A 23,426-nucleotide genomic window follows, 5' to 3' on the forward strand; every position below is an offset into this window, starting at 1 on the left:
CTGCAATCCATTAGTAAATCACGAAATCAATTTAGTGGATGCACCACCTGTCCGCATTAAAAACAAGCTGAAGTAGAATAAAAGAGAATAGGAAATCTCAGACTGCATCTTAGTAATGAGTATTGTTTTGTGAATTATTTATTTCAATTTTATACATAAAAGTGTATACTGGGTTAGGATGGGACAATTTTGATGTCTGAGATTCACTGCTCTAAAGCTGCGGTTGTTAAAGAGTGGACCGAAGAAGACCCTTTTGGGGGTACGAGAGGCCCTCCCTTTCCCGATCACCAACATACGTGTTAGGTCTGATTTTCTTCACAAGCTTCAGCCAAAACCTTTCTCAAAAGATTGAACGTAGAAACAGGTATGAGAATTCAGCTGTCTTCATTCGAGACAGACACTAAAGATATTTTCAAAACTAAAACAATTCCACTCTTCTTTTTTGGTTTTGTTTTAGAAAAAATACAGTAGGTTAAAATTTTTAAATGCTATTTATGTTAACCTGTTTATTATTTTTAAACGAGTTTTTAAAATTTCTGCCTTAATTACTATTACAGTAAATAGCAATAGATATGACCCACAGAAACAAAAGCACGTTGGAGTGTGCAACAATTTGAAAACCCCTCATCAATACGAAACAAAGGACTTCAGGCCTGACTCCTGGCTGGTTTAACACGGTCCCAGGCCCTCTGGGGAGCCCCCAACTGCGGCCCGCTCCACTAACACCCAGACCGGGTGTACCCGGATGAGAATCCCCGCGAATAAGAACGGATATTGACGAAAGCACCGGATTGCTAACGTAAGAGACCCGAGTGCAGGTTCACTGCGCACTCTATACAATGTAGCTGAAAAGCTAACTTGTAGCGAATCTTTGCGACACTGTCGCGTTTCGTTGGTTCCGTGCCGTAAAGACGGCGGCGGAGCCGCCCCAGGTGCAGACAGCTGACGTGCGCGGCAATGGCGGATATGGAGGACCTTTTTGGGAGCGACGCCGACAGCGATCCTGAGCGTAAAGGTGGGGTCGGCTGGGCTTGGGTGGAGGCGAGCGTGGCGGGGCTTCTGCGGCGGGAGCTCGACAGCGGTCCGGTTCCGGGTCTGCGAGCGCTCCGGCGCCGCGGGTGAGTGGTGGCTCTTCCTCCACTCCTGCCTCAGCTCCCCCTGCACTCCCGGAGGTGCTAGCCTCCCCCCGGAGGGCGGGAATGTAGTGACAGACGCAGAGTGTGTACCTCGAGGTTTTTGGTGTACATGGAGCAAGCCGTGCCTGGGAGCGTGTGGAGCGAAGGGGCGCGGGGCAGGGGTGGAGGCCGGGCGAGCCAGCGCAGCCGGAGGAGGAACCTTGGAGTCCTGCTCTGTCCTGCCTTGCACAGGCCAGCGCAGAGTAAGGGCTCTTGTGAATGAATGGAAATTAGGTGTTCGAGAACATGGGGGTGGGATGGGTGAATTTGCAGAGGGGCTTAGAATGCCCTCTTGAATGAAACCAGAGCGTGGCGTGTTGGGGAGTTTGAGATGTCTGGGTGAGGAGATTGGGAAGGATACCGAGGTAGGGCTGCATGTAGGCGTTACACGCAGAAGATAATGTGTCCTCCGAGACCCTGTGCAGAAACTAGAATTTCTTGAGTCGGTGATACTAGATTGGGGAGCATAGGAGGTCCGTGTTTGGAGAGAAGAGATGAAGGATTTGATGATGAAATGAATTAGTGAGTGTATGTTTATGGTGCAAGGAAGTCTTTCTCGCACAAAGAGTGGGTATTTGAGTTTGAAATACGAATAGGAGATATTTGAAGTCAGAAGGGGCCCAAGACCAAGTTCAGAATTCTTGCGAGTCCCCAGGCTCAAAGCAATGTAGTATCTACTATTTTCCTTAGCATAGTGCATTTTCGTGGTTGTTTTTCTTTCTCCAGCTTCAGTTTATTCATACTTTTTAGAGTATAGTTAAGGGAGCACCAGGTGGAAGTCTAGTGTGAGGGCTCTACCATGATGGACATCCAGAATGTTCTTTCTAGTCAGGATGTCTGGAAGTATAGAGCCAAGTACACTAATTCTTGTTCCACTCACTTTGCTGATGTTTTCCTTTCCCCTTCATCTGTACTTGTCCATATCCTGTTCACCCTTCAAGGCACAGAACCATGTGAACCCTCCCGTGACTCACTTCCGTGAAGTTGTTCATTCAGCATTTATAGATCCCCTGTCATGTTTCAGCTACTTTGCTAGATGTAGGGGATATAATGATGAAAAGATCGTCCCCTCCGCCCCGCCCTCAGCTTACGTCAGTGCCTAATGCATACTTGATAAATAATTGGATGGGTAGAAGCAATAGTGGAGGTACCCTGCAGTGCTTTCCCATTGCAAACTCAGGGTATGGGGAAGTGATGTATGGAGATGGTTTCCTCTCTGGGCTTCATGTTTTTACCTACTTGTAAGTCTACTGCTGCATTCTTCCCTCTTACCATTAGGTTATAGAACTCTCTAGGATTTACTTCCAAATCTGTCCTTGAAGGTTGCTGTTGGTCCTGAACATAGAATGGATGTGGCAAGGTAACTCCTGTTATATCATCATATTTCATTATTTCCCTGGGCTAAGACAGACGTAGAAAATAACTACACTTAACAGATTTCTTGGTATAACAGTGGGTAGAATTCCTACCTAGGCCCAGAGTGTTTCTTTCATGTATAAATGTGCCAGGTCTTCTTTAATTTCTTTCAACAATGTTTTGTAGTTTTTATCGTATAAGTCCTGCACTTCCTAGGTTAAATTTATTCCTAAGTATTTCATTTTGGATACTGTTGCAAGTGGAATTGTTTTCTTAATTTCATTTTTGGATTGTTCATTGCTGCTGTGTAGAAATACAGCTGATTTTTGTTTGCTAATTTTGTATCCTGCAACCTTGTGGAATATATTAGCTCTAATAGTTGTTTGGGGTGTGTGTGTATTCTTTAGGATTTTCTACGTATAAGATCATGTCATCTGTGAGTAGAGATGGTTTTACTTCTTCCTTTCCAATTTGGATGCCTTTTATTTATTTTTCTTCATTAATTACCCCAGCTAGAACTTTCTGTATAATGTTGAGTAGAAGGGTGAGAGTGGACATCTTTGTCTTTTTCCTAATCTTTGGGAAAAAGCATCCATTTCTTTACCACTACATATGATGTTAGCTGTGGGTTTTTTGTAGGTGCCCTTTATTACGTTGAGGTAATGACCTTCGATTCCTAGTTTGTTGAGTAGTTTTATCATGAAAGGGTGTTGACTTTTGTTAAATGTCTCTTCTGCATCAATTACGATGATCAAAATTTTTTCCTTTATTAATATTGTGTTTCATTTTGATTTTTAGATGTTGAATCAGTCTTGTATTCCTAGGGTAAATTCCACTTGGTCATGGTGTATATCCTTTTAATATGTTGTTGGATTTGGTTTGCTAGTATTTTGATACTACTTTTGCATACATATTTATGAGGGATATTGGTCTGTGGTTTTCCTTTTTTGTGATTTTTCATCTGGCTTTGGTATCGGGGTAATGGTGGCTTAGAATGTGTTAGGAAGTGTTCCGTTTGCTCAAGTTGTTGGAAGAGTTTGAGAAGGATTGGGATTAATTCTTCTCTAAATGTTTGATAGGATTCACCAGTGAAGACATGTTGTCCTGGCTTTTCTTTGTTGGAAACTTTTTGATTACTGATTCAAACTCTACTTGTTATAGGTCTATTCAGATTTTGTTTCATCTTGCGTCAGTTTTGGTAGATTGTGTATTTCTAGGAATTAATCCATTTCATCTAAATTATCTAACTTGTTGGTATACAGTTGTTTATAGTGTTCTCTTTTAGTCTCATTTTCTGAAAAATTTGTAGTAAAATCCCCACTTCCATTCCTGATTTTAGTAATTTGATGGTTGTTTTCCCCTGGTTAGCCTAGCTAAATGTGTGTCAATCTTAAATTTGTAAAGAATGAACTTTTGCTTTCATTGATTCTATTATTTTTTTCTGTTCTTTATTTTATTTATCTGTGCTCTAATCTTTATTATTATTTTTCCTTCTGCTTGCTTTGGGTTTAGTTTTCTTTTTCTAGTTCCTTAAAGTGAAAGATTAGATTATCAGTTTGAGTTTTGTTTTTTTTTTTTTTTTGCGGTATGCGGGCCTCTCACTGTTGTGGCCTCTCCCGCTGCGGAGCACAGGCTCCGGACGTGCAGGCCCAGCGGCCATGGCTCACGGGCTTAGTTGTTCCGCGGCATGTGGGATCTTCCCGGACCAGGGCACGAACCCGTGTCTCCTGCATTGGCAGGCGGATTCTCAACCACTGCGCCACCAGGGAAGCCCTGTTTTGTTTTTTAATGTATGTGTTTATAGCTACAAATTTCCTTTTTAAAAAAAATTTATTTATTTATTTATTTATTTATGGCTGCATTGGGTCTTCGTTGCTGCGCACGGGCTTTCTTTAGTTGAGGTGGGTGGGGGTTACTCTTTGTTGCGGTGCACGGGCTTCTCACTGTGGTGGCTTCTCTTGTTGCAGAGCATGGGCTCTAGGTGCGGGGGCTTCAGCAGTTGTGGCTTGTGGGCTCTAGAGCACAGCCTCAGTAGTTGTGGCACATGGGCTTAGTTGCTCCGCGGCCTGTGGGATCTTCCCAGACCAGGGATCAAACCCGTGTCTCCTGCTTTGGCAGGCGGATTTTTAACCACTGTGCCACCAGGGAAGCCCTACAAATTTCCTTTTCAGTACTGCTTTCCCTGCGTCCCTTAAGTATTGGTAGGCTTTGTTATCATTTTCATTCATGTCAAAATATTTTCTAATTTCCCTTGTGATTTCTTCCTTGCACCCTTGACTGTTTGAGTGCATTGTTTAATTTCCACATATTTGTGAATTTTCCAGATTTTTTCTGTGATTGATTTCAGTTTCATTCTGTTGTGGTCAGAGAACATACTTTGTATTATTTTAGTCTTTTCAAATTTATTGAGACTTGTTTTGTGTCCTAAAATTATGGTCTGTCTTGGAGAATGTTGCATGTGCAGTTGGGAAGAATGCATATTCTCCTGTTGAGTGGAGAGTTCTACTGATGTCTATTATGTCTGGTTGTTTTATAGCATTTTTCAAGTCCTCTGTTTCCTTACTGATCTTCTTTTTGTTCTGACCATTATTGAAAGTGGGGTATTTGAAGTTTACAATTGTTATTATTGAACTGTCTCTTCCTTCAATTCTGTTGGTGTTTTTTCTCTTTTGGTGCATATATATATATATATATATTTTAATTGAAGTGTAGTTGATTTAAAATGTGTGTTAGTTTCTGGTGTACAGCACAGTGATTCAGTTATATATTATACATATATACATATACATATATATTACATATTTTTTTCATATTCTTTTCCATTATGATTTATTACAGGATACTGAATATAGTTCCCTGTGCTATGCAATAGGACCTTGTTGTTTATTCATTCTGTTGGGTTGGCCAAAAAGTTGGTTTGGTTAATGAATACATTTAATAAAGTTCTTCGTGAAAATGAAAAATGTGTGTTTTATTTTTACTTAAAACCGAATGAACTTTGTGGCCAACTCAGTGTATATAATAGTTTGCATCTGCTTGTCCCAAACTCTCAATCCAACCCTCTCCCACCCCCATTCCCCCTTCGCAACCACAGGTCTGTTCTCTATGCCTGTGAGTCTTTTTCTGTTTCATAGATAATTTCATTTGTGTCATATTTTAGATTCCACATATAAGTGATATCCTATGGTATTTGTCTTTTTCTTTCTGACTTACTTCACTTAGTAGGATTATCTCTAGGTCCATCCATGTAGCTGCAAATGGCATTATTTCATTTTTTTAATATTGCATTGTGTGTATATGTGTGTGTGTATACATATATATGATATATATATATATATATATGTCTCTCACATCTTCTTTATCCATTCATCTATCTATGGACATTTAGGTTGTTTCCATGTCTTGGCTATTGTGAACAGTGCTGCTATGAACATAGGAGTGCATGTATCTTTTTGAATTATAGTTTTGTCCAGATATTTGCCCAGGAGTAGCATTGCTGGATCATATGGCAACTCTGTTTCTAGTCTTTTGAGGCACCCCCGTACTGTTCTCCTTAGTGGCTGCACCAATTTACTTTCACACCAACAGTGTAGGAAGATTCCCTTTCTCCACACCCTCTCCAGCATTTGTTATCTGTAGACTTTTTCAATGATGGCCATTCTGACTGGTGTGACGTGGTACCTCATTGTAGTTTTGATTTGCATTTTTCTAATAATTAGCCATGTTGAGCATCTTTTCATGTTCCTGTTGGCCATCTGTATGTCATCTTTGGAGAAATGTCTGTTTAGATCTTCTGCCCATTTTTGATTGGGTTGTTTGTTTTTTTGTTATTGAGTTATATGAGCTATATTGGTATATTTTGGAATTTAAGCCCTTGTTGGTCACATCATTTGCAAATATTTTCTCCCACTCTGTATGTTGTCTTTTCATTTTGCTTATGGTTTCCTTTGCTGTGCAAAAGCTTGTAAGTTTGATTAGGTCCCATTTGTTTATTTTTGCTTTTATTTCTATTGCCTTGGTAGACTGACCTAAGAAAACATTGGTACGATTTATGTCAGAATTTTCTGCCTGTGTTCTCTTCTAGGAGTTTTATGGTGTCATGTCTTCACGGTTCTTTTTTTTTTTTCTTGTAGTACGCGGGCCTCTCACTGTTGTGGCCTCCCCGGTTGCGGAGCACTGGCTCCGGATGCGCAGGCTCAGCGGCCATGGTTCACGGGCCCAGCCGCTCCGCGGCATGTGGGATCTTCCCAAACCGGGGCACGAACCTGTGTCCCCTGCATCGGCAGGCGGATTCTCAACCACTGCGCCACCAGGGAAGCCCGGTGTCATGTCTTATATTTAAGTCTTTAAGCCATTTTGAGTTTATTTTTGTGTACGGTGTGAGGGTGTGTTGTAACTTCGTTGATTTACATGCAGGTGCATATATGTTTTAAATTACTATATCATCATGTTGGATTGACCCTTTTATCATTTTATGATGTCCTTTTTTGTCTTTTGTAACAATTTATCTTAAGACTTATTTTGCCTGATATTAGTATAACTACTGTGCTTTTTGGTTACTGTTTACATGGAATATCTTTTTCCATTTTTTTCACTTTCAACCTATTTGTGTATTGGTTCTAAAGAGACTGTCCTGAAGACAGCATATAGATGGATCTTTTTTAAAAAATTTTATTTATTTATTTTTGGCTGCATTGGAACTTTGTTGGTGCATGCAGGCTTTCTCTAGTTGCAGGGAGCAGGGGCTGTTCTTTGTTGTGGTCCGTGGGCTTCTCATTGCGGTGGCTTCTCTTGTTGCAGAGCACGGGCTCTAGGCACATGGGCTTCAGTAGCTGTGGCTTGTGGGCTCTAGAGCGCAGGCTCAATGGTTGTGGTGCACGGGCTTAGTTGCTCCACGGCATGTGGGATCTTCCCGGACCAGGGCTCGAACCTGTGTCCCCTGCATTGGCAGGCGGATTCTTAACCACGGGGCCACCAGGGAAGTCCTAGGATGGATCATTTTTAAAATTCATCCTGCCAATTTCTGCCTTTTCATTGGAGCAGTTGATTTATTTATGTTTAAAGTAATTACCAGTAAGGAAGGACTTCTGCCATTTTGATATTTGTTTTCTATGTCATGTCTTTTTAGTTCCTCAGTTCTTCTTATTACTGTCTTCCTTTATGACTGCTTTTTCTGTAGTATACTGTTGTGATTCCCTTCTTGTTTCTTTGTCTGTATATTTTTAGTTTTAGTAACTTTTTTTTGTTTGTTTGTTTGTGGTACGCGGGCCTCTCACTGTTGTGGCCTCTCCCATTGCGGAGCACAGGCTCCGGACGCGTACTGCTCACGGGCCCAGCCGCTCCGCAGCATGTGGGATCTTCCCAGACTAGGGCACGAACCCGCATCCCCTGCATCAGCAGGCGGACTCTCAACCACTGCGCCACCAGGGAAGCCCAGTTTTAGTAACTTTCTTAATGGTCACTCTGGTGACTACAATTAATCTTAATTTCTTCTTCTTCTTTTTTTTTTTTTTTGTGGTACACGGGCCTCTCACTGTTGTGGCCTCTCCCTTTGCAGAGCACAGGCTCTGGATGTGCAGGCTCAGTGGCCATGGCTCATGGGCCCAGCTGCTTTGCGGCATGTGGGATCTTCCCAAACCAGGGCACGAACCCATGTCCCCTGCATCGGCAGGCGGACTCTCAACCACTGTGCCACCAGGGAAGCCCAATGTTAATTTCTAACAATCTAGTTTGTATTAATACCAACTTAATTTCAATAGTATACAAAAACTTTTTTTCTGTATAACTCCGTCCTCTCACCTTTTTATTGTTGTCACAAATTACATCTTTATACACTGCCCAGTGATGTAGATTTATAATTATTGTTTTATACAATTGTCTTTTAAATTAAATCTTATGAAAAAAGAGGAGTCACTAACTAGAAATACATTAATACTGACCTTTATACTCACCTATTTAGTTACTTTTACTGGTGTTCTTTATTTCTTCTTGTGAATTCAAGTTACTGCCCATTGTCCTTTCATTTCGGCCTGAAGGACTCCCTTTAGCATTTCTTGAAGGGCACTGGCAACAAACTCTAAATTTGTTTTTATTGAGGTGAGATTTACATAACATAAAATTTACCATCTTAATTTTATTAAGGTATAATTGACATACAGCGTTAGTTCCATGTGTACAACATAATGATTTGATATTTATATATGTTGTGAAATGATCACCACAGTAAGTCTAGTTAACATTTATCACCATATCTTGTTACAGAATTTATTTTACTGTGATGAGAACTGTTAAAATCTACTCTCTTAGCAACTTTCAAATATGCAATACAGTCTATTAACTGTAGTCATCATGCTGTATATTACATCCCCATGACTTATTTTTTTAATAACTGGAAGTTTCTATCTTTTGACTCCCTTCACCCATTTTGCCCACCTCTCCCCTTCCCTCAGTCTCTCACAACCACCAACTTATTCTCTGTATCTATGAGCTTTGTGTTTTTGTTTTTTTAGATCCCACATGTAAGTGATATCATACATACAGTATTTGTCTCTCTCTGTCTGCTTATTTTGCCTAGCATAATGCCCTCAAGATCCGTCCATGTTGTAAACAGCAAGATTTCCTTCCTTTTTTCTTTGGCTGTGCCACGTGGCTTGTGGGATCTTAGTTCCCCAACCAGAGATCGAACCCGGGCCCCCTGCCATGGTAGCACCCAGTCCTAACCACTGGACCGCCAGGGAATTCCCAAGATTTCCTTCTTCTTTATGGTTGAATAATATTCCATTATATATATATGTCATATATACAGTGGCATGAATAGTATTTTATTGTATACATACACCACATTTTCTTTGTCCATTTCTCTCTAGATGCACACTTAGGTTGTTTCCATATCTTGGCTGTTGTAAGTAATGCTGCAGTGAACATAGACATGTATATATCTTTTCAAATTAGTATTTCTGTGTTCTTTGGGTAAATACCCAGAAGTGGAATAGCTGGATCATATAGTAGTTCTCTTCTTTTTCTGAAGCATTTCCATAACGTTTTCCGTAGTGACTGCAGCACTTTACAATCCCACCAACAATTACAAGTGTTCCCTTTTCTCCACATCCTCTCCAACACTTATTACTTCTTGTCTTTTTGAAAATAGCCATTCTAACTGTGGTTTTGATTTTCATTTCTCTGATTAATGGTGTTGAGCATCTTTTTATGTACCTGTTGGCCATCTGTCTTTTTTAGGAAAGTGTCTATTCAGGTCTTCTGCCCATGTTTTAATTGTATTGTTTGTTTGTTTGCTATTGAATAGTATGAGTTCTTCATATATTTTGGATATTAACCCTTTATCAGATATATGATTTGCAAATATTTTATCCCATTCAGTAGGTTGCCTTTTAATATTGTTGATGGCTTCCTTTGCCATGTAGAAGCTTTTTAGTTTGATGTGTCACACTTGTTTATTTTTGCTTCAGTTGTCTTTGCTTTTGGTGTCGGATCCAAAAAATGATAACCGAGACCATGTCAAGGAACTTACTGCCTGTTTTCTTCTAGAAGTTTTATGGTTTCAGGTCTAAAATTTAAGTCTAATCCATTTAGAGTTAAATTTTGTATATGGTGTAAGATAGTGGTCCAGTTTCATTCTTTTGCATGTTGCTGTCCAGTTTTCCCAACGCCATTTATTGAAGAGACTATTCTTTCCCCATTGTGTATTCTTGGCTTGGTTCCTTTGTTGTAAATTAATTGACCATATATGTGTGGGTTTATTTCTGAACTCTTTATTCTGTTCCATTAATTTATGTGTCTGTAATACAGTTTGAAATCAAGGGCATGGTGCCTCCAGCTTTATTCTTTTACCTCAAGATTGCGTTGGCTATTTGGGGTTTTTTTTCGTTCCATACAAATTTTAGAGTTCTTTGTTCTATTTCTGTGAAAAAATGCCATTGGAATTTTTATAGGGATTGTGTTCAACATGCAGATTGCTTTGGGTAGTATGGACATTTTAACAATATTGATTCTTCCAATCCATGAGCGTGAAATACCTTTCCATTTATTTGTATCTTCTTCAGTTTCTTTCATCAGTGTTTTCAGTGTACAGGTCTTTCACCTTTTTAGTTAAATTTATTCCTAAGTATTTTACTTTTTTTGATACAATTTTAAATGGGATTGTTTTCTTAATTTCTCTTTCTGATAGCTCGTTATTAGTGTATAGAATCACAACTGTATATTGATTTTGTATCCTGCAACTTTATTGAATTTATTTATTCTAACAGTTTTCTGGTGGAGTCTTTAGGATTTTCTATATATAATATCATGTCATCTGCAAATAGTGACAGTTTTACTTCTTTTCCGTTTGGTTGCAGAGTATGCCATTTTTTTTCTTTCTCTAGTTGTGGCTCACAGGCTCCAGGATGCATGGGCTCTGTAGTTTGCAGCATGCATGCTCTCTTATTGAGGCGCACGAGCTCGCTAGTTGTGGTGTGAGGTAGGGATCTTAGTTCCCTGAGCAGGGATCATACCCGAGTGCCCTGCATTGGAAGGTGCATTCTTTACCACTGGACCACTGGGGAGGTCCCCGAATATGCCATTTTTAAGTGAACAATTCAGTGGTATTTAGTACCTTTAAAAATGTTGTGTAGCCACTGTCTCTGTCTAGTTCTGAAACATTTTCATCACCTCAAAATAAAATGTCATACCCATTAAGCAGTTACTTGCCATTTGCTCCCTTTGCTATCCCCCATGAACCATCAGTCTGCTTTCTGCATCTATGGATTTATCTATTCTAGACATTTGATACAAATGGAATCATAAAATATGTGGCTTTTTTTTTTTTTTGCTGCGCCTCGAGGCTGTGGGATCTTAGTTCTCCAACCAGGGATTGAACCCGGTCCCTTGGCAGTGAGAGTGTGGCATCCTAACCACTGGACCACCAGGGAATTCCTAACATGTGGCACTTTGTGTCTGATTTCTATCTTTTACCATCATGTTTTTGAAGTTCATCCACATTGTATTATGTATCAGTACTTCATTTCTTTTTAATGACTGAATAGTATTCCACTCTGTGTATATATCCCAATTTGTTTATCCAGCTGTTGATGGACATTGGGTTGTTTCCATCTTTTGGCTTTTAAATAGTGATGCTATTTGTGTACAAGTACTTGAGTGAGTGCCTGTTTTCAGTTCTTTTGGGTATATATGTAGGAGTAGAATTGCTGAGTCATATGGTAATTCTTTGTTTTACTTTTTGAGAAACAACCAAACCATTTTTTTATAGTAGCTGGACCATTTTAAATTACCACCAGCAATGTCTGAGTGTTCTATTTATTCATATCCTTGCCAATACTTATTTTACTACCCCCCACCCCGCTCTTTAAAATACAGCCATTGCTGTTGGTGTCTAGTGATATCTAATTGTGGTTTTGATTTCCATTTCCTAATGGCTAATGATGTTGAGCATCTTTTGATGTACTTGTTTCAATTGTATAACTTTGCAGAAATGTCTATTCAAGTCTATTGTCTATTTCTCAAATGGGTTTTTGTCTTTTTGTTGTAAACATTCTTTATATATTCTGGATGCTATACTGTAAGTATATACGTATACTTGACAGATATATGGTTTGCGAATATTTTCTCCCATTCTGTAAGCTGTTTTTTCACTTTCTTGATAATGTCCTTTCTTGCATAAAAGCTTTTCATTTTGAGGAAATCCAATTTATCTTTTGTTGTTGTTGCTCATAATTCCTTCATTTTTGAAGGATAGTTTTGCTGGATATAGAATTCTTGGTTGACAGTATTTCTTTCAGCACTTTGAATATTTCATACCACCACCTCCTGGTTTTTATGGTTTCTGGTGAGAAATCAACTGTTATCCTTATTGACGATCCCTTTGTATGGGACCTGTTGCTTTGCTGCTTTCAGGATTTTTTTCTTTGTCTTAGACAGTTTGATAATGGTGTGTCTAGGTGTGGGTCTCTTTAACTTTATCCTACTTGGTATTTCTTGATCAACGTGTATGTGTACGTTGATGTCTTTCTTCAAATTTGGGAAGTTTTTGGCTCTTATTTCTTCAAATATTCTTTCTGTCCCTTTCTCTTTTTCTCTTCTTCTGGAACTCCCATTATGCATAGATTGGTACATTTGCTGGTTTCCCACAAGTCTTTAGACTTTTCATTTTTCTTCGTTCTTTTCTCTTTTTGTTCACCAGACTGGATAATCTCAGTTGATGTATCTTAAAGTTTCCTGATTCTGTTTTCTTCCTACTCACATCTGCTGTTTAGTCCCTTTAGTGAATTTTTCATTTCAGTTATTGTACTTTCCAACTCCATTCTGTTCAGTTCTTTTTTTTAATAATATGTCTTTTTATTGATATTCCCTATTTGGTAAGACATCATTTTCATTGACTTGGCTTGACTGGGCTTCTTCAGGGACAGTGTGTAGCCTTTTTTCATATGTATGGCCCATGCTTCCTTCTTTCTTTGCAGGCCTTATAATTTTTTGTTGATAAATGGACATTTTGAATATTATAATGTGGTGACTCAGGACAGCACTCTCTTCCCCCCAGCCCCCCAGGGTTTGCTGTTGCTCTTTGTTGTAGTAGTTATTGTAGTTATTGTAGTAGTTATTGTTTAGTGACTCTTTTGAACTAATTTTGTAAAGTCTGCAGTCTTTGTTGTATATAGCCACCAAAGTCTCTGTTCCATCTCTGATCCATCAGTGATCCACCAGACAGATCAAAACTAACAACCATGATTCTTTGCAAATGAGGTGCCTTCTGCTCTCTCCATTAGTGGTACATGCACCAGAAATTTGGGCTATTATCTTCAAGGCACCCTTGACCAAGGGGTGGGTTGGGGGTGGGGGGGTATGTTAAAACACTCCTTTTTTCTTACTAAGACTCAGCTTTTTTTTCTTGTTAAGCATTCCCCTGGTTGCTGAAACTTTTAGTTAGTTTCCAGAGTCTGAGAAAATAGATGCTAACAGCTTTTGACAAGTTTTTTCATTGCTTTTATGTTGGGATGGACTTTTGGTGTTCCTTATTCTGCTTTTTTTGCTTATACATTACCCTGTGTTTATATGATCCCCTAGATTCTGATTCTGGATCAGGCTCAGATTCTGATCAAGAGAATGTTGCTTCTGGCAGTAATGCCTCTGGAAGTGAAAGTGATCAAGATGAAAGAGATGACTCAGGAAAACCAAGTAATAAGGAACTGTTTGGAGATGACAGTGAGGATGAGGGAGCTTCTCATCATAGTGGGAGTGATAATCACTCTGAAGGGTCAGACAATAGATCAGAAGCTTCTGAGCGTTCTGACCATGAAGACAATGATCCCTCAGATGTAGATCAGCACAGTGGATCAGAAGCCCATAATGACGATGATGATGAAGGTCATAGATCAGATGGAGGGAGCCATCACTCAGAAGCGGAAGGTTCTGAAAAAGCACATTCAGATGATGAAAAATGGTGCAGAGAAGATAAAAGTGATCAGTCAGATGATGAAAAAATACAGAATTCTGATGATGAGGAGAGGGCACAAGGATCTGATGAAGATAAACTGCAGAATTCTGATGATGATGAGAAAATGCAGAACACAGATGATGAGGAGAGGCCTCAGCTTTCAGATGATGAGAGACAACTGTCTGAGGAGGAGAAGGCTAATTCTGATGATGAACGGCCAGCAGCTTCTGATAATGATGATGAGAAACAGAATTCTGATGATGAAGAGCGGCCACAGATGTCTGATGAGGAGAAAATGCAAAATTCTGATGATGAAAGGCCACAGGCCTCGGATGAAGAACACAGGCATTCAGATGATGAAGAGGAACAGGACCGTAAGTCAGGTAATACATTTATGAGAGCCATAGTGGTTTAGTAGAAGCATTCAGGTACAGCAGGGGCTCATTTATTCTTTTCACATTCCTACTTTTCTAAGTACCCTGTTTTTTCTCTTCTGTCCCTCCATTTTAGCCTTTTCTAACTCTGTACATTTTGCCTTTAAACATTTTCCTAATCCATGTATTATTTCTCTGTATTCCCCTTGCATTTAATTGATGATAGATCAGGAAGAAAAAAATTTAAAGAGGAAAGTCTTAGAAAAAGATGTATAGTGCTAAAGTAGCTAGATGTCAAATAGTTAGTTCCATTTTTGTGGGTAACTAAGAGCATGCCTCAGGTGAGAATAGATTTGCCTGGGCAAAAAAACCCAATACCATTGAAACTCCCCCATAGAGCAGCTATAATGAGGTGTGAACACCAGGTTCCAGCTCAGTTTATTTGAGATCCAAAATTTCATCCTCCAGAGGTAATCAGGCTCCAAGGAGTTTACTCAAACTAATCAAATTCACAGGAAACTATAAAAATTGAATTGCAAAATGGTTTATTTCAGGAGCATCAATTATTTCTCTCTTATCATTGTATCCTTTCCTTTGGGAGAAAATCTACATTGGATGCCAAATTATAACAATCAGGAGGTTACCTGGGAAGCATAATATCCAGAAAATGAAAACACAGCTGGATGATCTCAATGAACTATGATAGCTTGACACATGCGTCCTCATCCTGGGGAGATGTGCTTGGATCAGAACATTCATTCCCTAAAGATAGCAGGAAACACAGAGCTGAAGTTTGGCTTCTGGACCCCATTTTATAATAGTCATTTACACTGTTTTCCTGAAGTTAACATGTTCTCATACAGAATATTAAAACAATTAGCCATCTTCTTTTTTTGTACTATATAAAAGTCGCTTTGATTAGGTTGGAAGTCTTCCTGAAGTAATTAATATCTGGATTGCTTCATTTTTATAAGTGATTGATTATAATTACATACTGATCCTGTTTTCTTAGAGAGCTGCAGTATGGAGAGAGGGGGTCTTTTCCCCTGTAATACATACCTCAGGATAGCATTCAAGACCACATTTTAGCATTATTTAGGAGAGGAGATCAGAAAATTTCCAGAGATGGATATAGGTCTATATAGACTATAGGACTGCAGTAAGTACTCAGTAACTAGTTCTGGGTAGAGTTATTTGTACTGTTACCAAAATCATTAAGCCTCATGCACTACTTCCCAAATACTAGCAGGCTAACATAAAACTAGGGTCATAGTAGGAATCTTTTAGCTGGTCATTCTGCTTAATTCTTAACTAGTTCTACAATTTTTTTTTTTTTAACATCTTTATTGGAGTATAATTGCTTTACAAAGATGTGTTAGTTTCTGCTTTATAACAAAGTGAATCAGCTATACATATACATATACATATACATATATCCCCATATCTCTTCCCTCTTACGTCCCCCTCCCTCCCACCCTCCCTGTCCCACCCCTCTAAGGTGGTTACAAAGCACTGAGCTGATCTCCCTGTGCTATGCGGCTGCTCCCCACTAGCTATCGGGTTTACATTTGGTAGTGTATATATGTCCATGCCACTCTCTCACTTCGTCCCAGCTTACCCTTCCCCCTCCCCGTGTCCTCAAGTCCATTCTCTAGTAGGTCTGCATCTTTATTCCCATCCTGCCCCTAGGTTCTTCATGACCATTTTTTTTTTTAGATGCCATATATATGTGTTAGCATACAGTATTTGTTTTTCTCTTTCTGACTTATTTCACTGTGTATGACAGAATCTAGGTCCATCCACCTCACTACAAATAACTCAATTTCATTTCTTTTTATGGCTGAGTAATATTCCATTGTATATATGTGCCACATCTTCTTTATTATAGTGGTTCATGTTTGAAGTTCACAGTTAGGTAGATAATTGTACCATCCAGATATATTTGTCTCTTCCATTGCAATATTTTTACCTTTCTTTTTCTTCTGTAATGAGTGGTATATAAATTTAATTATAAGTTTCAGTACTGCTTTTCACATTCTCCCAAGTTTTTCTGTTTACAGAAACCAATGTTCCTTTTATTAATTTTATTTTAAAATTTGCTATAGTAAGTTGATTTTTGTGTGTGTTATGTACAGTTCTGTTAGTGTTAATGCATGTATAGATTTGTGTAACCACCACCACAGTCAAGATACAGAATAGTTCTGTCACCCTCAAAAACTCCCTCGTTCTATACCTTCTGTAGTTATATACTTCCCCACCTGTGACCCTTGACAACTACTGCTCTGTTCTGTCACTGTAGTTTTGTCTTTTTGAGAATGTCATCATATAAATGGAATCATACAGTGTGTAACCTTTTTTCTTTCACTTAGTGTAATGCATTTGAGACTTACCCAAATCGTTACATGTATCAGTAGCTCATTCTTACTTATTACTGAGTAGTTTTCCATTGTATGGGTGTACCACAGTTTGTTTATCCCTAATGTTGCTTTTATTTATTTATTTATTTATTTTCCTAATGTTGCTTGTAAAACACAAAATTCTGAGTAATGATATGACTGTGATTATGCAGATCTTCTGATTCTCCTCTTACAGAATCTGCAAGAGGCAGTGATAGTGAAGATGAAGTTTTACGAATGAAACGCAAGAATGCAATTGCATCTGATTCAGACGCAGATAGTGACACTGAGGTACCAAAAGGTACTCCAGTTACTTCTTTTATATATCTGTATTTCCATGCCTCTCTCTGCATTTAACTGTAGTGCATTCCCAACCCTGGGCACTGGCCCCAGACTGCAAGACCCATAGAAGAGAGTGTGGATACATTTAGTGTATGCAGGCAAGTTGTACAGATATGAGAAACTGCTTGCACTTAATTAGTTGAAGAACCTGCTTCATTTATAGTCAGAGTGAATCTGCTATTAGGGGCTGAGGCTCTGGTTGAGGTGGAGGTGGCAATGTCCATTCTTTGGTTTGAATAATGACAGTTCCAGCACAGCTTGTTCTTTTTTTTTTAAAATAAATTTATTTATTTATTTTATTTATTTATTTTTGGCTGCGTTGGGTCTTTGTTGCTGCGTGTGGGCTTTCTCTGGTTGCAGTGAGCGGAGGCTACTCTTCGTTGCGGTGCACAGGCTTTTCATTGTGGTGGCTCCTCTTGTTGCAGAGCACAGGCTCTAGGCACGCAGGCTTCAGTAGTTGTGGCACGTGGGCTCAGTAGTTGTGGCTTGCAGGCTCTAGAGCGCAGGCTCAGTAGTTGTGGCGCACAGGCTTAGTTGCTCCACGGTATGTGTGATCTTCCCGGACCAGGTCTCGAACCCGTGTCCCCTGCATTGGCAGGCGCATTCTTAACCACTGCGCCACCAGGGAAGCCTGTTAGCTTGTTCTTAAGTTCCTAATAGGTCAATATCAGATGAAGAACCATGTTCGTCAAGCTATGGTTTATTTATTTATTTAAATTAATTAATTTATTTTTGGGTGCATTGGGTCTTTGTTGCTGTGGGCAGGCTTTCTCCAGTTGCAGCGAGCGGGGGCTACTCTTCATTGCGGTGCACGGGCTTTTCATTGCGGTGGCTTTTCTCGTTGCAGAGCATGGGCTCTAGGCACGCGGGCTTCTGTAGTTGTCACTCTCAGGCTCTAGAGCACATGCTCAGTAGTTGTGGCGCATGGGCTTAGTTGCTCTTTGACATGTGGGATCTTCCCGGACCAGGGATTGAACCCGTGTCCCCTGCACTGGCAGGTGGATTCTTAACCACTGCGCCACCAGGGAAGTCCCCAAGCTCTGGTTTTGATGAAGAGTTTATAAAAACCCAGTGTTAGGGCTTCCCTGGTGGTGCAGTGGTTGAGAGTCCACCTGCCGATGCAGGGGACACGGGTTCGTGCCCCGGTCTGGGAAGATCCCACATGCCGCGGAGCGGCTAGGCCCGTGAGCCATGGCTGCTGAGCCTGCGCGTCCGGAGCTTGTGCTTCACAACGGGAGAGGCTCCAACAGTGAGAGGCCCGCGTACTGCAAAAAGCAAACAGACAAACAAAAACAAACCCTGTGTTAGGTAAGGTGGGTTTGTTGTAAGGTTAAAAGATCTACCTGTTCACCTCTTCATGTGACTACATTTCAAATGGCTAATTACTATACAGTAAAGATGTTAGTATAAAAGTTACAGCAAACATAGTTTTGATATCCACAACCATTTTTGTGCTGAATGGTAATTAGACTTTAATGTTAAATAGCTTATATAAATTATCACAAGTAACAGTATAAATAAAGGAAACATTTAGAGAGTCAACTAGAGAGAAAAGGAGAGAGCTGGACAGAAAAAGCTCTGTGGTTTACTTAAAGATCTTTAGATCTATGTACATGGACTTCGGAATCAGATGATCCAAGTTAGAATCTTTGTGGTTCTTTGTACTTTCCAACTATATGATTTTGGTCAAATTAATTACTTACTACACTTAAATTTTCTGATCTGTAAGAGGGAGATGATGCTAACCACCTAATAGCATTGTTGTGAGAATTAGATATATTAATTATTTTGTCTGTTTACAGTTATTTATTGAGGATCTGCTTTGTACTAGTACTGTTCTGTGCACTCAGAATGTAGCAATAATCAAAACAGATAAAGACTTCTCCCTTGTAGAGCCCATATTCTGGTGGGGTCAGTGTAAGGTAGGGAGACTAATAACACAATAAGTAAATGAAATGTTAGATGGTGATCAGACCTAAGAAGAAAATAATCACATGGGGATGTGAGAGTGTTGGTGGATGGAGTTGCAGTTTTGGTGATTTTATCATATAGATGAACTTTTCAATACTTGTGACCTTCCTCCTTCCTCCTCTTTTAAAAAAAAAAATTTTCTTTAGAGCATTTTAAGGTTTGCAGCAAAGCTGAGGGCAAGGTAGAGATTTCTCATATATGCCCTGCCCCCACTCATGCATAGCTTGCCCCACTATCAACGTCCTCCACCAGAATTGTACATTTGTTACAATTGATGAACCTTCAATGACACATAGTAATCACCGAAAATCCATAGTTTACATTACGGTTCACTTCTTGGTATTGCACATTCTATGGGTTTGGAAAAATGTATGATGACATGGATCCACCATCTTCATGTCATACAGAATAGTTTCACTGTCCTAAAATTCTCTCTGCTCTGCCTGTTCATCCCTCCTTCCTGCCTAACCTCTGGCAACCAATGATCTTTTTACTGTCTCCATAGTTTTGCCTTTTCCAGAATGTCATAGTTGGAATCATATAGTAAGTAGCCTTTTTAGATTGGCTTCTTTCACTTAGTAATATGTATTTAAGTGTCCTCCATGTCGTTCATGGTTTTACAGCTCATTTCTTTTTAGCACTGAGTAATATAGGCATACCTTGTAATATTGCACTTCAGTTTATTGTGCGTCACAGATACTGTGTCCTTTGCAAATTGAAGGTTTGTGATAACCGTGCATTAAGCAAGTCTGTTGGTGCCATTTTTCTAATAGCTTTTGCTTACGTCATATCTCTGTGTCACATTTTGATAATTCTTGTGATATTTCAAACCCTCTACCAGCAAAAAGATTATGATTCACTGAAGGCTCAGATGATGGTTAGCATTTTTTAGCAATAAAATATTTTATAATTTTAAAATAATTTTAAAATTTAAAGTGTTTTAAAATTAAGATATGTACTTTTTTTAGACATAATGCTTTTGCACACCTAATAGACTACTGCATAGTGTAAATATAACTTTTATATGCCTTGGGAAACCAAAAATTTCATGTGACTTACTTTATTGCAATATTCACTTTATTGTGGTGGTCTGGAACCAAACCCAAGATGTCTCCTAGGTATTCCTGTATTCCATTGTCTGGATGTACCAGTTTATCCATTCACCTACTGAAGGACATCTTGGTTGCTTCTGAGTTTTGTCAGTTATGAGTAAAGCTGCTATAAACATTCGTGTGCAAGGTTTCGTTTGGATATAAGTTTGCAGATCCTTTGGGCAAATACCAAGGAGCACAATTTCTGGGGCATGTGGTAAGAGTATGTTTAGTTTGGTAAGAAACTGCCAGACTGTCCTCCAAAGTGGGTGTACCATTTTGCATTCCCACCATCAGTGAACGAGAGTTCCTGTTGCTCCACATTTTTGGCAGCATTTGGTGTTGTCAGGGTTCTGAATTTTGGCCATTCTAATAGGTTGCCTTTTCTTTTTTTTTGGTTGCCTCTTTTTCAGTGATCTGTCCTTCACCTTGTCTCAATAACTCACTCCCATGGTTTTATCCTAGATCATGTCATTACCAATAATCATAACGCTTCTATAACCCCAATTTCAAGCAGTCTACTTTTTGACTGCCCTCCTATCTTCCTGTCACCTCCTCTACTACCCCACCTTGATTTATTGATTTATTACAGGTCGTTGTTGATGTTGTTGTTTTGCCTATACCTGGTGAAGTTCTGCTTGAGAGGAGGGGGACCTGGGTAGACATGGACCTGTAATTTTAAAACTTGAGGGACTCTATAGAGAATAGGCCTGTGTAAAGTGCTTAAGCCCCAAATTTGAGTATCTACATTGTAGGAGGATATTTTTGGGCTCCTGGGGAATAAAGGAAAGTGGAAGAACAAGGATGCAGTAAGTGAAGGGAGAAAGGAGTGCCTCCTGTGCAACTTTGCCCTTCCCTGGATTTGCCCCCTTCCCTCTCCACAGACATTCTCATCAGATCTTTGAGAGCCAGGCTCAGAGTTGTGTTTGAGTGGTTTCTGGGTGCTTGGTCTAGAAACCTTGGGAATATGTTGAAGTGATAGCTTTGAAGAAACATTGTTATAGATATTAATACTGAGCATTTTTTCTCCTATATGGAAGATAATAGTGGAACCATGGATCTCTTTGGAGGTGCAGATGATATATCTTCAGGGAGTGATGGGGAAGATAAACCACCCACTCCAGGACAGCCTGTTGTAAGTAGAATTACCAGTGAAAATTGGAGGAGGGTATTAAGTCTCTCTTCTCTGCTGGGAAGAGGAAGTCGATAAATGAATTGCAGTATGAAAATACAGCAAACAGATGACATTCTCAGTTAATTAGGGAACACTTGGTTATAAGGAGGATTAGAAATAACTGCCATGGCACATCCATCTATGGAATACTACTGAGCAATGAAAATGATATAACTATTGATATATGCAACACCTTGGATTAAGTTCCAGGGAATTATGCTGAGTGAGAAAAAGCCAGTCCCAGAAGGTTACATACTGTATGAATTCACTTATATAACATTCTTGAAATGACAGAATTGTAGAAATGGAGAAGAGATTAATGGAGATTAAGGAGGGATGAGGGCAAGAGGGAAGTGGATGTGGCTGTAAAAGGGCAGCATGAATCTTTGTGGTGATGGAAATGTCCTGTGTCTGCCTGTATCAGGGTCAGTTTCCTGGTTGTGATATTGCACTATAGTTTTGCAAGATGTTATCACTGGGAAAAAATGGATAAGAAAAAGAAAGAAAGAAAGAAAGAACTGCCCAGCATGACGTTGGCACCATACCTTAAGAGACTAGACTGCAAGGACTTGTGAATTGAGAGCCATTGATTTAAATGATTTTGTGTTTTGTTGATAATTTTCCCTGATTCTAATTGATAGAGTGACTTCATATTGAAGTGCCGATTAATTTCACACTTCTGTCGGTGAATATGTGGAAGGTAGATTTATCACAAAAGAGATATTTTCTTATATTGATGTTTGCAAACAGATCTTGTTTTCCATGAGGTTTTGGGGAAGTTGGTTGGTAGGGATGGATGTTAGCCCTAAAGTCATGTCTCATTATGATTCTTATCTGCCTAAGCAATTAAAGTGTGGAAGTTGAGCTAGACCACCTCTAAGGTCCCATCAAGATCTAAAATTCTGTGACTCTTTTACTAGGATGAAAATGGATTGCCTCAGGATCAACAGGAGGAGGAGCCAATTCCTGAGACCAGAATAGAAGTAGAAATACCCAAAGTAAACACTGATTTAGGAAATGACTTGTATTTTGTTAAGCTGCCCAACTTTCTCAGCGTAGAGCCCAGGTAAGGGGATCAGTTAATAGTGTTTTTTAATGTTGGATAGAAATATGTAGAATGTTGATATTTTTCTTATTTTGTATGAGTTGACTAATCACAAAATGGAAAACTGGTTATGTAGCTCTGAAAAAATAAATCAAGTATATACTGTGATAGAAAAAGTATGGACTGTTGGTAAAGGAGACTTTTAATGCTTGTAATTGTTTTTAGCAGTCTGGTATTTCTTATGAATTAACAGACACCACAAGTCTTTGGTTGTTTCTGACTAATGGATCCCTGAAAAAGCTGAAATTGAGAGTGGTGAAGTTTGCTAGAGAAACTGCAAATGTCTACGGCAGCAGCCATTGTGGATCTAGAAAAACTAATGGTTTTGGACAGTTAAACAGTGTTGATGGGTATTATTCTAAGTAACATGCAAGCTCTTGTGCGATTTAAATTTTTTTCCCTAAGCAAAATGATGTGGAAAGCTACAGTATGTGTGGTCTACTCTTTGGAAGACATATAATAATAAAGAATTTGAATATTTAGCCTTGCTTGCACTTTATTTCAAGCAATATGAATTAACACCAAATTTCAAGAAGGTACAGTAATTTGAATGCTTCCTTATAGTTGACCATTAGGATTTTTAATTATTGTGATTTTTTTTAGAGTTGCATTGTATAACAGTAATGATATTTCTTCCAAAATGTGATTAATAGTTTATTTTAAAAACAATTTGTAGACCTTTTGATCCTCAATATTATGAAGATGAATTTGAAGATGAGGAAATGCTGGATGAAGAAGGTAGAACCAGGTTAAAGTTAAAGGTACTATTCTGTCCTTTTTTTTTTTCTTTTATAAAGTAAAACCTGGGAGTATTAACTTGAGACTTGAGCTTTTGAAAATGACTTTTTGTTTCTTGTTTTATCAACAAATTATCTACCTTTTCAGAATATTTTTAGAAAGAAAATACGTAGCTTTTTCTCTGTAAAAGGTGTCACTTTTCTGTTACTTTTCTCACAGTTAAACTTTTTTGATGCTTTAAAAAAATTATTAGCTACT

At 39.0% G+C, this 23,426-nt stretch overlaps 1 protein-coding gene across 1 annotated transcript in view; it reads left to right on the forward strand.

Moving 5' to 3' along the window:
• Positions 1 to 774: 774 nt before the first annotated feature.
• LEO1 (LEO1 homolog, Paf1/RNA polymerase II complex component) overlaps positions 775 to 23,426 on the forward strand; it is a 47,828-nt gene continuing 25,176 nt past the window's right edge. Inside the window, exons 1-6 of the mRNA XM_059056256.2 lie at positions 775 to 1,015; positions 13,608 to 14,360; positions 16,944 to 17,048; positions 21,192 to 21,286; positions 22,246 to 22,391; positions 23,107 to 23,191. Coding sequence (XP_058912239.1) covers positions 958 to 1,015; positions 13,608 to 14,360; positions 16,944 to 17,048; positions 21,192 to 21,286; positions 22,246 to 22,391; positions 23,107 to 23,191 — 1,242 coding nt within the window. The 5' untranslated portion in view covers positions 775 to 957. The remainder of the gene's footprint in view (positions 1,016 to 13,607; positions 14,361 to 16,943; positions 17,049 to 21,191; positions 21,287 to 22,245; positions 22,392 to 23,106; positions 23,192 to 23,426) is intronic.

This window comes from Kogia breviceps, chromosome 3 (assembly GCF_026419965.1).
Source record: "Kogia breviceps isolate mKogBre1 chromosome 3, mKogBre1 haplotype 1, whole genome shotgun sequence".
Taxonomy (NCBI): domain Eukaryota; kingdom Metazoa; phylum Chordata; class Mammalia; order Artiodactyla; family Physeteridae; genus Kogia; species Kogia breviceps.